General features: G+C 38.0%; 1 protein-coding gene across 1 annotated transcript in view; it reads left to right on the top strand.

Moving 5' to 3' along the window:
- The window catches only part of LOC119789920 (non-specific lipid-transfer protein-like), a gene marked incomplete at its 5' end in the record, with an annotated part of 37,370 nt that extends 20,756 nt beyond the window's left edge, over positions 1-16,614 (top strand). The window contains 3 exons of the mRNA XM_038295114.1: positions 542-671; positions 11,938-12,017; positions 16,161-16,614. Coding sequence (XP_038151042.1) covers positions 542-671; positions 11,938-12,017; positions 16,161-16,256 — 306 coding nt within the window. The remainder of the gene's footprint in view (positions 1-541; positions 672-11,937; positions 12,018-16,160) is intronic.
- Between the last annotated feature and the right edge of the window lie 343 nt (positions 16,615-16,957).

Raw genomic sequence — 16,957 nt, 5'->3', positions numbered from 1 at the left:
GAAAAGGCATGACTTTATTTTTAAGAAATAAAAACCTAAACTTTCACTAGAACTGTTGAAAAAGTTGTTGAATTCTAATATTTACTTTAAAAGTACTCAAAAATTTGAAGTTACTCCAAAAGTAAAGCATATTCAGTGTTTTTCGCACAGAGCTAAGTTGAACTGATTATATAGAGAATCTGTCCCTATTTATTGGTTCCCACTACATAATAGAGAAGCAGCTGCTGCTATGAAGGATAATTAAACAAATGTAATATGGCTGCATCCCTGGCCTAATTGTTATTAAAATAGAGGAGTGTAAACAGGTCCTGATGTCTCTGAATGATGGTTTCACAATCTGCAATCTCCCTTAACCGATGCAGACGCATTGTTCTTGTCAGGTATTGTTTGACAAATGGAGCTCAACAGCTGTTCTCTTCATTGTGAAAGGGTGTTGGTCTGATGTGTCTGATAACTAGCAGCTGATTGTTGTCTGTCCGCTCCCGCTGAAGGTTGAGTGACGTGCCACATGGCTCTAAAACACTCTGTGGATTTCTTTCAGGAGGGAGAGAACCTCGTCAAGAAGGTCGGCGGCGTGTTTGCCTTCAACGTAAAGGACGGCCCTAATGGGAAACAGGCGACTTGGGTTGTGGACGTGAAAAATGGCAAAGGTTCTGTCACAAATGACCCAGGTATGTATCCTATTGGGCCTCGGAGATCTATGGAGCGACTTTTCTGGTCGCATGTAGATTAAAATGTATCTTAGCTCAGTGTTTTCCATTAATGAATGAGGGCCCGCCACAGTCTCATTTGGGCCCACCACAGTCTCATATAGAGAGAGAGAAAAAACAACAACAAAAAGATCTGTCAGTTTATCAGACCTTTCATACCGCCGGTACCCCAGTGCCATAGAGAGACAAATTGTTTACGGCCGTAACCAAGTGACAGGAACAATGCGCGCCATGCTCATAGATGGTTTGTGGCGGTTCTATTCCCCGGGTGAGACCCACTCCAAGCACCAGTTATATTTTTTTCAAAGCTCGCGTTCCCCCCTCCTTTATAAAAATGCTGCCCCGGTTCACCTAAATATAGCAACTTTGTCGCTATATTTAGCAACTTTTCAGACCCCACCAGCGACTATTTTTTTTTTTAAAGCGACAAAATCTAGCGACTTTTCTGGTGTCACTGGCGGCTTTTGTAGACTCTTAGGTGAAAGCACGTATCGTTCCTACTCTTGTCCTCCAGCAGCAGGTGCTGCCATGGGGCGCTTCCCCCGTCCCAACCCCGCAGGAGTCCCTCTCAGCGCTGAGGTCAGAGCCATAGCATGTTTACCCTCACGGTAAACATGCTGCATACACCCTCGCGGGAGAGAGCGAGATGTAAATGTAAAATGTTATTTGGTCTAAAATAAATAAATGAATTTGAAATGTTTTATCTTAAATAACGGCAACAGTCATTTAATCAACTTGTCCATTATGTTTTTCCTCTCTAAGATAATGATTTCCTTAAGGACCACAAGGAAAAAAAAAAAGTGGCCTCAAAAATGCACTTAAAGGGGAACGCGTTTTTTTTTTTTTTTTGACATTGGGCCCTTGATTTTACGTATTACATCATATTCTACTCACCCATATGAGTTTTGTTTCATTTGGAGATGACAAGTCCGGCGCACGTGGATGACGTAATACCTGCACCGCTTCGTTTTTAAAAGATATAAATATAAAAAATATAACCGTGGATGTCTGGGGGACAGTTATTCGCCTACATGTTATGAATGCTGGCGTACCATAAAGAATAGATTATGAACAGTTTAGTTTGTGCCTTCAACTCGTTGCCCAAAGGAAGACGTTACTTGGATATAACCTAACTGAATATCTTCAGAACAGCTCCAAATGACACAAAACTCATATGGGTGAGTAGAACATGATGTAATAACGTAAAATCAAGGGCCCAATTTAAAAAAAAAAACAACCAAAAAAACGGTGTTCCCCTTTAAGTGGAATACACCACTTAAAAATGTGCAAAACCCCCGAGGGTCAGAGACTCTCCCACCACAGTCTCCTAAAATCCTGTGGAAAACACTGTAGTTAAAGTTCTTTTTAGTTTCAGTCAGGTCAGAGTAAAGGCTGATTTATACTTCGAAAATAGATCTTCCGCGTAGGTGTCGTGGTGAACGCAGAGACGTCCCTGCCCCCTCCGCAGACACTCTGCTGCACCTCTCTCAAATTGTAGGTGCCTGCAGACAGTGCTGCAGAAAGGAGGCCTCTGATTGGTCAAATCTACATCAGTTCTATATTATGCGTATTTCTTGTTTGGTACCTTACCAGCTAGTTTTGTTTGTATGACTGACATTGCGGAAAACGACTCATTAAGTTGGACCAGCTAGAAGATCGAGGTAAGCAAGAATGCTGGGACCCTTTTTCCACCTGGATCCCTGCTCTTTTTCTGCCTCATGTCCCTCTGTTGTCGCACAAACTTGCCCGTTGTTTTTCCACATCCTCACCTCCTCGGCCGTATCTAGACCCAAAGCTAGTCCGTGATTGTCCCTCTTGCATTGTGGAATGAAACATAGCGCAGACCACGTTTGTATGCGTCACACCTGCGACAAGCTCACTGCGACGCGCTGCTGCGGGAGGATAACCAGCCCTTTAGGCTGTGTTGGTTGATGTCGAGGAAAAAGAAACCTAATTGTTTTAGTTTTTATAGCTTTTCTGCCCTGAGCCTTTAAAAAAATAAAAAATAAGTGCAGGAAAAGGTGAAATCTCAGGGTTTATTAAGAGAAGAATTAATTTTAATAAAGCAGTACAAAGTAAAGTATACATTCAAGTGATCCTCGCTTCTTGTTTTAGCTTAGCAGGGTATGCATAGCTAAGGCTTCATAAACAGCTGACTCTTTGTGAATAATGTTCATTACATTCATTTTTAAAAGACTACGCCATGTTTTCTGTTTGGCCTTCCTATTATCTGCTCAAAGTCTCTGTCACTCACTCTCTCCCTCTCTGACTCATGCAGCCTGAATGAACTGCATAAAAACTTATGTTCTCCTTTCAATAGCTCCTTTTTTTTTTTTACAGATAGCACTCAATCCCCACCTCAGAGACAATTAATTAGAGCCTAATGTTTAATAACATGACAAGATGGAGGGCTGACCCTCTTCTCACCGTCCCCACTAGGCCAGGTTTTACTCATCCCATCGGTTCTCAAGTTCAAGGATTTATTTATTGTCACCAACTCACATTTTTACATTTATGGCATGAGATTTGGACTCAAGTCCCATTTTAAGCAGCGTGGTATTTAAGAAGAGCTGCAGCTGAATTAACTGCCGATGGAGTTCAGTTGGTCTTGCTCTGGATGCTCCTCGGTCGTCTGCTTCAGCGGTGAGTCTGGAACAGTCTGTGTGGAGGAAGGGAGAGTATTTCAAAAAGCAGAGCATCCTCACCCTACGTGCATCTTTAGGTGTAGAGGGAATGCTGCTCCCTACAGTCATCTGTGTAACCTTAACCACTTTCTGCAGTAGGGATGTCCAACATACAACTTTTTAATTTCCGATAGGATACTGATATTAGAGCTTTGAGGATTTTGACCCAAAACGATATTAGGATGAATCATAGCGGGCTTTATTACTTATTTTATAATCTAGATGTTAGAAAAGGCTTCATCAAGTTATTTTACTAGAAAAGGGAACAAAAATCAACAACAAAAGTGTTAAAAAACACTGTCATGGTTTTTCCCCAGGTCCGTTAATTCGAGTGCAGGTAACTTAAAGGAGAAGTTCGGTTTTTAACACTTTTAGCCCATTTTCTGTAGTGTCCAGGATGAAATCGAATGATCGACACCAAAATTTTGACAATTGGTCCTGTCTCTGCTTTTTGGCTCATTTAGAATCCACCCCTGGCTGCTTTAGAATGGCTTCCATAGAGCATGTCCGATAATGTCCTTAAAACAACCTTAAACGTTCTTTTTTTTAAATATGCTACTCACCGGGTCGTCAGCGCTGTTCAATGACGTTCCAAAAAAAGTTTCGTGAAGAAAAAACGTTCCTGTAGTGTTTTATTTAGCATTTTGTAAATCCCATTGAGTTCTGTTGGAATAGTCAATATTCCCCTGCCACCGGAAACGGAAATGGGGCCTGTTTACACAGTTGTAGTCTTTTCGCTTCACTCTGTGTACTCCGACGTCGAGGTGCTAACGTCTCTGTTAAACACTTTAAAAAACTCTGAAAATGGAATACGAAAGGTGGATTCTTGATTCTCGACGTCGGAGTACACAGAGTGAAGCGAAAAGACTACAACTGTGTAAACAGGCCCCATTTCCGTTTCCGGTGGCAGGGGAATATTGACTATTCCAACAGAACTCAATGGGATTTACAAAATGCTAAATAAAACATTACAGGAACGTTTTTTCTTTACGAAACTTTTTTTGGAACGTCATTGAACAGCGCTGACGACCCGGTGAGTAGCATATTTAAAAAAAAGAACGTTTAAGGTTGTTTTAAGGACATTATCGGACATGCTCTATGGAAGCCATTCTAAAGCAGCCAGGGGTGGATTCTAAATGTGCCAAAAAGCAGAGACAGGACCAATTGTCAACATTTTGGTGTCGATCATTCGATTTCATCCTGGACACTACAGAAAATGGGCTAAAAGTGTTAAAAACCGAACTTCTCCTTTAACTGAGATGGAGTGTTATAAAAATAATTCTGGACAACAAAGCTTCGATTCGCCTTTGCAAAGGGAGAGGAGCATCAACAGCACGCATCTGCGAACAGCCACTCTGACCCCCCCTGCAACACCGGCTCTTTTTATAATCTTCATAGGGGAACATCTTACAGTTTCACTCAGACAGTCCTACAGAATGATCATACTCCCTGCATTCCTATCCTATGCTTCCTGCCTTTATGCTCAACTGTTAATCAGCTTTTTCTGCGTCTGTGTGCGAGCAAGGTCATTCTACCCTCTTATCTACAGATTTCATCCTCCCCTCTGCAAGCTTTTAGCCTGGGTGCCATTCCGAACTTAGTCCCGCCCACAACGTTTGAGGTCAGGAAGTTCGGTCTGGCATTGCTCAACAGTAGCGCGAGTATCCTAGCACAATATCTGGCTGGCCAATCAAATTGTCAGGGCGGGTTTTATACGATGATTGACAGATGATCAACAGTAACGTAATCAACCACGTGACCAATGCGCGCTTGGGTGACAACAACAATGGCTGCCGCTGGAGAGTTGAGGTGAGTAGATTCTGCTATTAGGTCTGTTCTAGAAGATATCGACAGCAAATTAATTTTAAAAGAGGAACAGAGAAACGCGATCAAGGCTCATCTTCTTATTCTAGGCGTGCAACTGCACGCTTTGATTTTTGTTGACAACAACTATGCGTTGCTTAACATATGTCACGTATTCCGTTGCTCTTATTGGTTGTAGGTCTATCCAATTAAGTGCAGAGGCATTTTTTTTCCTGGTTCGTTCAAAACACGCCCCATAATCACAGCTCTATGGAGCAGTATCAGACTCATATTCTGACTAGAATTGAGTAGGACTACGTCAGGCTAGCGAGCTTTGGCCTAACACCTGGGAATAGTAAATTTGCTGCCCATCCTTAGATTATACATGGCATATACTTCTTCAATATGAAGTTTTGCTGCAGCTTTAACTTAGCTCTTTACTTCTTTTAGCTTAAACGTGTATATATATCTTCAAAAGGCATGAAAGCAACTGATTAATGTCAAATTAACCAATGAGTTACTCAAAGTTTAACAGAAGCAGGGTGTAGATGTCAGATTTTTTTGACTGATATCGGACCAATATCCGATATTAACACCAGATCAGGACATCGCTACTGTGCAGATGATGCTTTCCACCACACAGTGGTAAGAGCTCCTCAGGATTGAGCTCCTTGAATCCAGCTTTACACAGCTTCCTGAGGAAGTAGAGACGGTGATTGGCTTTCCTGGCCAGACAGGAAGTGACGGTCCCGGTGAGGTCACTACATAAACCTAGGTTTAGGTACCAGCAGCTGGAGACCACCTCCGGGGTACAGGGGATAAAGAAGATGCTTTCCATTACTGCTTTTTCAATACTAGCTTTATTCGAATGTACTCATCTCTGGTTGTGCTTACTCCTGATTAGACCTGAAATAAGCTGTGATGGAAACATTTAAAAACTGATAGGATGGAGAAGAGCCGTTAAGATAAGTCAATGGAAAAGTGTCAGGGTTCAGTTATTTAACAGCTAGATATCTGAATGAAAAATAAGTGACAATTTGTAAAATATATGAAATATACAGTAGTTCAAAGGTTTTTTTTTCAGAAACTAAAAACACACAAATATAAACTTTCTAGTCCTCTTTCTTTGTTTTTGTTTTTTTTATACCATGTATTTCTGAGGTAAATGAAGCTCTAAAAGGAGCTCGATAAATTAGAACGTTTTATCTACTGTTTTTGTATTTTTTATTTCTTTAGACTGAAAGGCAACCACCCTTGTTGGATTTGATTGTGAGTTTAGTTTCTATTGATTTCTCTTTATTTCAGCAGAATGAGGAGTGTACTGCCAGCTATAGAGTTTGAAGTATGCGTTTTAAAGGTGCGTTCAAGTGTGGGGCTGTTCAGATTTCGAGGTCAGGCAAAACGCACCAAAAACCCTGCAGTGAAGTAGCTAAAACACAGAGCAGCTGTAGTCAACACAATACTCCTAAATGGCTCATTTGATGGACTGTTAGAGTAGGATTCTTCTGCATCAAAACACGACCACAACAAATAAAGCAGAAGAGCTCAGTCCCAGTTCAAGAAAAAACATTGAAACCGCCCAAAACTTCTCTATCCATCCACTTGATGCCTTTGGATTGAAGTGGTGTGTTCACTGCGTGTGGGTCCAGCACACAAACACACTACCTCCTAAGTGGCCACCAATATTTTCCATTAGATGGGCTCCCCACTGATGCTTCCTGCATCTAAGCCATTATTTCTGAGCTCTGCACTGTCCTTTAAAATGGAATGAAATGTTCAGAAAGCTTCTGAAAGCTCCTGCGTACAAGTTCACCTGTCAATGGAATTTCAAGACTGTAGATGACGGATTTTTTGGGACACTTCTTGTGAAAAAAAAAATAAGCCGCTTCAGCTCTTGTCATTTTCAGTAAAGACAGATTTCAGCTGCCCTTTGATTTACTGCTCTGTCTCCATTCCAACCTTCTCTTTAAAGTTTATACAAGTAAACCAGTAAATCCTCAATAAGGAGACCTGACTCAGCCTTTTTTAAAAAAATATTTTTACGTAAAATAAATATAAAAAAATTTTCATATTTATTCATTTATTTTAATACAATCTTTCTTTTACTATACCCAAATCTTAAACTAAAATATTTCCATAAATTTGCTTCATTAACCCTTTAAAGCCCGATCCAAGAATAAAACAAAACAAAAAATAACTTTTTTTTGGTTTGAATTCCTTATTTGCCCTTTTAACAAAATACGTAAAAAGAAAAAACAGAAATACATTTTTGATATTAAAAACTTATTACTATGCGATAAGACAAGATTTTTTTTTTATGTAGTCTTCTACTGGCTGTTATCAGGTATATCTGATTGTGTACAATAGGATTTTGAGCAAAGTTTTTACCACTAAATCATGCAAAAGGTGTCAGACGCAAAACATTTCAGAAACCGTATGTATCAAATACGATACATTTGGCTTTATAGGGTTATGGGCTTGGGGGATTAATAAAAAAAAAAAATCAATATAAACAAAAAACTGTTTTAAACGGTTGTCTGTAACAACGGAGAGCCTTTTAAAATATATATATAACACATTTTTTATCCATAATTGTTGATCAGAACTCATAGGAGCTAACAATTAGCCATAACTGTTCCTCAGGGTATAATTATGATGCTACATTTCTTTTTTTCTAGTATGGCCCATATTTATCTTGTCAGCCCAAACAGAATGCATCCAACCTTTAAAGATGTGGGTTTACTAACTGAAGCTGTGTGCTTTGCTCAAATGAGACTAAGCTCAAGCTTTTCAACAGGAATTGCCTCATTTATTGATGATTTTGTAGGACTTCTTGTCTTCTAAAGTCTCTGGGATCTTTAATCAGATGCCTGGGATTTTAAATACTTTCAAAATTGTCTGTATGAATACTATGGAGTACTAAATAGATGAGAAATATATATATATTCACTCACTCACTTTTGGCTGCGTTTTTTTTTACAATGATTTTGAAATAAAACTGGTATTGTATGGTAGATAGGCAATAACTAAATAGTTTTTTCCACTTAAAAATACACAATCAAGCAGGCCTCTGCTGTATCTTACTTAGCAACACGTTGACAGCTCCTCTGATGTTGGCTCACGTTATTGGTTGTAAAGATGACGTCTTTCGTGCAGCTGACATAAGAGGAGCATCAGTGACGACGTCATCGGTGCTATAATTCTCAGAGAGGACATATTATACTAAATCCCTCTTGATATTATCCCTTCTTGATATGAAAAAAGGGACAAGCACTGCCTCCTCACAGCGAACTGAGCATTAAACAAAAAGCATTTGACCCACAGTTGCATAGCTGCATCTGAGATGGCTAAAGTTTTCTGCATGATTTTATTTTGTTTAATTTTGGATTTCAGACCCTCTAAAACAGTCTGATTTTTACCAGCAGCTCTTGGTTGGCTTTTAAATTTTAAAGTTGGCCTTTTTTTTTTTTTCTTAATCTGCAAACTTGCATCACCAGAAGCATTTTAGATGCACAGAGAAAGTAAATAAAATAGGACACAATGTCTTTCTCTGTCTCAGAGATGCCTCAGATCTAACTTTTAGAGCTTTTTTTCTCCTCATGGATTTCTTCCTCTCCCATCGGCAAAGGGAGCGTTGGTGGAAAGTAGGAGGAAAAAATGTAATGAACATCAGGAAACGCCAAACATTCCTGCTCCATAGCGTAGCTTTAATTTACCTTCAATCCGGTCTTTGTGTTTTGCCAAGTAATGCTGCTGCATTAACGATGTTAATGGCATTTAAAACGCAGCGTGATGTAGGATAAACAGGTCATGGAGGTGAAACAGCAAAGGATACGCTGTGATGCCGATGCTCACAGCTCATCTCTTCTGGCGGCTTTCCCATAAAAAGTTATCTGTTAAAGAAAGTCTGAAAAGATCGATTTGAGGATCAGGCAGAAAGAGTGGAGGAGGTAGATTTCATGCAGGATGAGAAGGGGAATAGGTCTGAGGTGCTGTGGGTGTTAGCTCATGCAGAACTATACTAAAGTTCTCCTGCCTTGATACTGATATTGGCATAAATGATCTGTAACTTGGATCTGCTTTGATGCCTCATCTCTGTGGTTCCTCGAACTCCATACCTACCCAGTTTATTTCTATGTTCACTCAACTGGGAAAAAAATTATAAATTTGTTACCGGGCAGGATTTCACACCCTGTGCACATCTTTATTTGTGCATTTATTGAAAAACAGCCTGAATCTCTTCATTTATTGCAGCTTTTGAGACTTTCTCCTCTAAATGAATTATTATTATTATTATTACACATTTTGACACGTTAGACCCTCTGGGTTCAATGTTTTTTATTCATTAGACAAACTCAAAGGGGTCGCAACTGTTAAGACGAAGGGAACACGTCATGGTTTTTAGAATTATTTACAGTAAAATACATTTAGAATTTATCTCATGAGTAAATGAAAGGAATCTGTCTATGTGGTATTTAATCGGAGGTGAGATCTGGTTAGATATGGCCAAAGCAAATTCTTTTAATGGCCTTACGCTGCAACACTGGTAAGAGAAAAACCTTTTAGAGACCTTTAAGCTGTCCATCGGAGCTACAAGTAAGGATGAAAAGTTCTTTTTGTTATTTTTTTTAGCATTTTTCATTCACCAGAAATCCTCATCTACATTCTTGATAGCTCATTTAATTTTCATGTACTGATTTATTTGATTGGGAAAGTGCATGTTCATGAATTAAAATCACATGAATATAAATATTTCAGATTGTAGCCAAAGGCTTATTTCCATCTATTTTCCTGCAGGCAGGCGTAACATTGACAAACTCTTCTATATACAAAAAGGCGGTCACTTATACAACATTTTAGCACAACAACACACTTTAGTCACAATAGAACACAAGTAAACAGCTCACCATACATTTTACCAGCAACATTCAAGCGTAGAAAATCCCATACAGTTAAATACGCTTTACTGTGTGAACTAATGTGTACAGGTTTCAGTGGTTGGCGAACAAGCAACTGTAAATGAGACAGATTATTCAGGTTTGAAATGTCCAATAAACAATTTATTTTTAGAATGTTTCATTAATAGTTGGATCCTTTTTTTTTTTTTTGTCAAAAATTTTTTTAGGCCCTTTTTATATTTATTTACATAAATTTTCGAGAAGATCGTGGAATAGAAGTCAATTTTGGCAGAACTCAGAGGTAAATAATTATTAAATTATTATTTCTGATGGGTCTGAATGTTTTTTTTTTTTATTAAATGTTAGAATGTGCCACTTGTAACAAGGTCAAGGTCACGTTTTTTTTAGTGTTCAACATAAGGCATGAATCCTTGAGCCAGGAATGATGATAAAGCAGTTGTGAGATCAGTTGCAGCATGTTTAAATATTTTTGCATGAGTTTGGTAGGTTACCTATAAAGAAGGAGAACAAAACTGGCCCAAGGATAGACCCTTAAAGAACCTATTTTAGTATCCACATAGGGAGATTCAGTGGTGTCAAAAGTACACACTTTTGTTACTTAAGTAGAAGTATAGATACTTGCAGTTTAAAAACACTCTGGTAAAAGTTGAAGGATCAACTTGACCTCTTTACTCAAGTAAAAGTGAAAAAGTATGTGCTCAAAAAACTACTTAAGAGTATAAAAGTATAAATTAACCTTTAAAAAAAAACAGCCAGATGCCACTATATGAACTGAAAGCTCAATTTTTCGACTATTTCAAAAAATTCTTTGAGATATGGCCAAGTTGGTCTCCATCTCGCATTACGCTCTCGCCTGTGTCCGACCTTTCAGACATTTCAACATCTTTTTCTAAATCCAACATTGTAGCATGGCATAGATAATTCACTTTTGCAGTTTGAATAACACCTGCTTGCTTCTGATGATTTCCTTTAGCTAACCAATGAGTGTTTGCGTTATATGACTCATCAAATTACACTAGTTTTCACTAGATGTGGATGGAGCCAATGATCTGCTTTGGATGGCGCACATGATGCGAAATAAATATTTATAAACATTAAACCGAAGCCAAGAGTAACGAGTAACATTTGTTTTAAAAATGTAAGGAATAGAAAGTACAGATACTTGTGTTAAAATGTAATGATTAGAAGTCAGTAGTAGGAAGAAAAATAAGTAATGGAGTAAAGTATAGATACCTAAAAATTTTACTTAAGTACAGTAACGAAGTATTTGTACTTCGCTACACCTCTGCAGAGATTTAACACCAGGTGGTGAATGGTGTTAATCTTGTAACATATCATTCCAAAAAGTTAATCTACTGGACTTTGTTTCCAAGTTTAAAGAGAAACAAAGTCCAGTGGATTGTTTTTTAACTTCTTTGGAATGACTATGATCCGGATGACGTAGAATCTTCACCAACATACTTGTGAAGTATCATGTCTATCCATTCGTTAATATCTTTTCGTAGGTCCAAACCTTTTTCTTCCAGTAGCTCGGTTTGGGCTTTTTAGATCGCAGCTTTAGATGCAGAAACATACTGAATGGACTTGAGTGTATGCAACACATACTGTATGCTTTTCTTGGCTGAAACTTGTCAAAATGTAAATCAGATGCTCCTGTTTTGGAGCATTGCTATAAGAGAAACAGAGGTGAGCTTTCTATGGCCTCTGCTCTGATATGAAACACAGTAAACCTGTAGTCGGTTGTTGTCCTTTTCATTACAATCCACGTTGTAATGAAGCTGAAGTCAATCAGTTTTACTGGGAATATTTTCTTTTCTCTAGGTAAAAAGGCAGACTGCACATTGTCCATTGGCGACGAGGATCTGCTAGCTCTAATGACGGGGAAGTTGAACCCACAAACGGTGTGTGCACGTACCATGTCCCATATGTGTTAATACTGTGTGATGGTCTGAAAAACACATCTGCCTGATGGCTTTGAATACTGTCTTTGAGTCAGTCACAATGTTTCTCAGATCTGAAAGGGGAACATTTTAAAGCAATCATTTCGATTATGAAAAGGAATTGAGCTGAAATGCCCTTAAATATTGACCTGCTTTGATTATAGTGCTAGATGAAAGACATACAGGAGTTGGTCAGTTCCAACGATAGATTGCAAAAAACCTGGTTAAATGCCAGTTTTCCTATTTATTTGGATTTATAAAGTTACAGACAGTGTTGGGAAAGTTCTCTTTCTACGTGAACTAGTTCAAAGTTCAGTTCACACATTTTAAAATGAACTAGTTCAGTTCATAGTTCATAATTCAAAATTTTGAACTAAGTTCACAGTTCCAAAAAATGAACTAGTTCATAGTTCTTTTTTTTATATATATATTGCTCAATTACACCATAGCCTACTGTAGAACCACAGACACCAATTATTTTATCAGTTGTAACTCTGAAACAGTGCGTCAGATTTCATCTTCATATCCAGTTTTGAATCCTTATCCAACCAGGGTTTACATTAGCATTGAGGGGACAGCATTTCCCCATTGTTGCTTTAACGCTTTGTTGCTGTCCATTCACTTCACACTAGTAGCAGCTGCAGCTTTCACCCCTACAGTATATTCTAAAAAACACCAGGAAAAATGTGCTGCTTGAATGGTCTTTTTTATGAGGAATTATTAAAAGAAAAACAGGAAAGTAGTCTTTAAGGTGCAAATGTTTTTTTTTTATTTTAATAATTTTTTCAATTTGAAATTCCATTTCAGTACATACTAAAAAGGAATCCTGGAATCCTGGAAAATTATACCAGGCAGGTTTAACAAACAAGTTACATGAATAATAAAACCCTCAAGAACATTTTACTACTGTAACACAAACTGAGGGACCAGGCTGAGGTAGGAATTTAAGGTTACTGAAGTGCGGATTTTTTTACTGAAAGCCGGCGGGCAAAGTTTGCAGAGAAATGTAAGATTGTTGCCATCATCCTCACCGACCACCTGGTCATAAAACTGTTTTAAGTGATCATACTGCTGCTTTGTCGCATCCACGGTCTCCTCCATGCTGCTGTGGCTTCCACGCTGCATTTTGTTTTGATGACGCACGCGGCTGTAGGCTACGACGCTGGTAGCTGGTGTTGCCAGATTGGGTGTTTTTCCCGCTACATATTAAGGCCTGTTTACGGTGTGATTTAGCCGGGGTTTCGCCTGGAGGACTCTATAGAAATCTGGCAACCTATTGAACGAAGTTGAACTGAGAGAGCGTGCCGTTCACAGACACCAGAATGAACGAGTTCACAATAACGTTCATCAGGCAGTAATACAGTACGTTCAGTTCACGTTCGCCCAAAATATGAACGAGTTCATGAACTTTCGTTCAATGAACGCGTTCAGGCACAACACAGGTTACAGACGCTATGATTACTTTGTTTTTAAACAATTTGAAGCTTAAATGTTGATGTGATTGCAGGTATTGGATGTATTTCAAGGCAACATCTCAAACTGGCCGCTTCCTGGTGTGAGACCTAAGAAATGAGCCCAAAATCGATTCCACCTGAATCTGCTCAATTATTTGCTAGAATTAACACAGTAGCTGCGCTTCTATTACAAATGGGTGCAACACTGTATGATATTCTGCTAAATCCGAAATGCAAAATTCTGTAATTAAAGTGTTTCTATTAGATAACAAAATTAAAAAATGCATACGATATGCAATAACTCTGAAAACAAAATGGCAGTGGCGGATGTAAACACGAGATATGTCCATATATCAGCCACAGCTCTAGAGGGCGCCATCATCCTTCAACTGCTTTTGTTCTTCTCCGTCTTTTCACAGGGCAGTAATATACCAGGACTCGTGTGATGCAAAATAAATGTTTTCATTGCAGTTTTGCAAGTATAAGAATTTCCATAAGACTGAAAAAACATTTTATCTAAGAAATAAAAAAAAACCCTGGGATGTTTTTAGAATTTTGGGCAGAAACCGGCAAACAAATGTCAGTATGACATTGGCTGAAAGGCCACTCGAAGGGGAAGTCGCCAAAGCAATATAAGAGTTGGGTTACAGTCAGAAAATCACAGAAATGTGCCTTCTTATTGGAGCTGAAGTTAATGTTTGACAAACGATGACAAACCCTTGATGTCAGTCATTCAGAGCATTTATTGTCAGAGCTGAAAAAGCTGCAAGAAAGAATGGCTACAACCTGGACTCAGTGAAAAGAGGGACAGAGGTGAGCAGCAGTTCTGTCTGCAGGAATTTTGCTTTTAGCAAACAGAAATCCTTTTTAGTTTTCCTAAAAAGAAAAAAAGAAGAAACATTTGAACACTTTTAAGGTCAAATATTTTCCAACAACTTCTTGATGAAGTTTCAGAGCATTTTTTGTTTATTTATTTTTTTGTACAGTCCTGTAAAACGTTGATCGTTCTAGCAGACAGCTAAAAGTTCAGGGTCAGAAATCTTTTTTTTTTTTTTTTTTTTACATCACATTAACTAATCCCAGGTGGATCCAAGAGGATTTGTTGATGAAAATCAATCAAAAAGCAGTTAAACATAAGCCATTATTATCTTCCAACAGAGTTTCTTGCATATACAGCGAACCCTCATTTATCATGGGGGTTACGTTCCAAAAAGAACCCACGATAGGTGAAATCCGTGAAGTAGAAACCTTGATTTTTTACAGTTATTACACAATGAAATACTCCATGAAACATTGAAATCAAGGAAAAACTTTTTACAGGCCCAATCTTTTGTTTAACAAATAAAAGTACTGTATAAACGTTTTTTTAATTTTTCTTTTTTTTAACAAATAACTACTGTACTGTACTGTAAAATAATAGTTATAAATAAATAAATAATAATTTTAATCATCAATACGAACTGAAGGGCAGAGATGGCAAAAGTACTCACTTTCCGTACTTGAGTAAAAGTACAGATACTTGTGTTAAAAAATACTCTGGTAAAAGTGGAAGTACTGATTAAACTTCTTTACTCAAGTAAAAGTAACAAAGTACAGGCTTGTAAATTTACTTAAAGTGTAAAAGTAAAAGTAGAAACCACTTTTTTCATGCCGTTGCCTACATTTTAAATGGATGTCTGCCAATAGGACTAGATCTCCGTTGTGTTCATTTTCAATCATCTCGTCGTCCATGCTACTATGCTACCGCCACCGCCACCAAGCTGCAATGATTTGCCGCGAATGAATACCGCCGAATCTGTACATTCATCTTGTAGTTGTGCGTCAAATGCAACGTAGATTCCCATCCAATTAGATTGAATTTGGTATTAATGACGTGAAAAATAACGGTAACTCCATTGAAATGATTGAAAACTAAAGTAACGAGCCAATTTTTTTAAATGTAAGGAGTAGAAAGTAAAGATATTTGTTTAACAATGTAAGGAGAAGAAGTAAAAAGTCGCCAGAAAAATAAGTAGTAAAGTAAAGTAAAAATATCAGAAAAATCTATTTGAGAACAGTAATGAAGTATTTGTACTTCGTTACTTCCCTTCTCTGCTGAAGGGTTAATATTAATATTAAGTACAGTAGGACAAATAGTGACTGACATGTACAGTACACAGGTGTGTTTTTTGGAGAGAAGAACATAGTTATCGGTAGTTGTTGTCGCTCTTTTTTTCTTCTGGGCCAAAAGATCCTTATAAACCGACATGCCACCATCGATTATGATTGACAATAAAGTTTAACAAAGCATGATGCAAATCCGTGAAGCAGACCGTTAAAAGTGAACCGCGTTATAGCGAGGGTTCACGGTACGACATATTTTTAAAATCTAACCTTTTTTAGGTCCCAAAAAGAAACTTTTTATGTAGAGAAAGTTTGCTTCCAGCATGCAGGGGATACAATTATATCATCAGGACTTTATATTCAGTAAAGTAATATGATGGATTAATAGAAAAAGGTTGTAATAAAATCTATGATTCTCAGTTTCTTGATTGAAAACTAAAACTTTTTCCAATTTGAGTTTTATCAATGACCTGCTTTTTGTATAAAATATATCAGCTGTATTAAAACTGATGTCCTACTTTTGTCCTTTTTTCTCTGGTTACATCAGGCGTTCTTCAAGGGGCAGCTGAAGATCACCGGAAACATGGGCATGGCCATGAAGCTGCAGAACCTCCAGGTGGCATCGGTCAAAGCCAGGCTGTGAGGCCTTGTAGGAGCTTTTTGTGAAGCTCTAGTATTCAGAAACAGGCTTAGATTTATTTAATTGAAAACTAAATCAAAGGTTTTGATTATGAGCCCAGCTTGATCTGAAGAGATGGTCCATCAAGCTGCTTCCATAGACTTTGTTATTTTCCTTTCTATTAATCAGAGCTGTTGTTTCTGCAGTCAGTCCTATAAAAACAGCAAATGATCAGAGTTTGGATTAAACTGAACAGTGTGTTTCAACTGATCATGTACTAAGAAAAACTGTAAAATGAAGCATTTCAAAGCAGTTTCTTGTGATTAATACGTATGAATTTATAAGCTCTAATGTTTGTAAAATAAATATTTTGTTCTCTAAATGTGTTTGAATGTTTTCTCCAGTCAACATTTAGGCTTATCGTATCCAAATAGATTGACTTTTTTCTGTTTAAGGAGCAAAGCAAAGTTTGAGTAGCAGAATTATTTGTTATAATGCAGGACATACAGGTTTGACTACATTCATTCTTTTTTTTTTATCACCGTTCTCATTTGAGGATCGGCTCCCAGTACACACTATAATTTTAAGGCACAGTGAGTAAGCACAGCTCTGTGATTGGATGCCCTCTGGACTCAGTGCATGAGGTGGGAAACAAAAGGATCCAAACTAAATTAACATCCAGGGGTTGACGTTTAGGATTTTACCACTTGCATTTCATTTGCCCA

The sequence above is a fragment of the Cyprinodon tularosa genome, unplaced genomic scaffold, assembly GCF_016077235.1.
Source record: "Cyprinodon tularosa strain WSP-4 unplaced genomic scaffold, ASM1607723v1 ctg350, whole genome shotgun sequence".
NCBI classification, from domain to species: Eukaryota; Metazoa; Chordata; class Actinopteri; order Cyprinodontiformes; family Cyprinodontidae; genus Cyprinodon; species Cyprinodon tularosa.
This window is presented reverse-complemented; position numbering and strand designations above follow the sequence as displayed.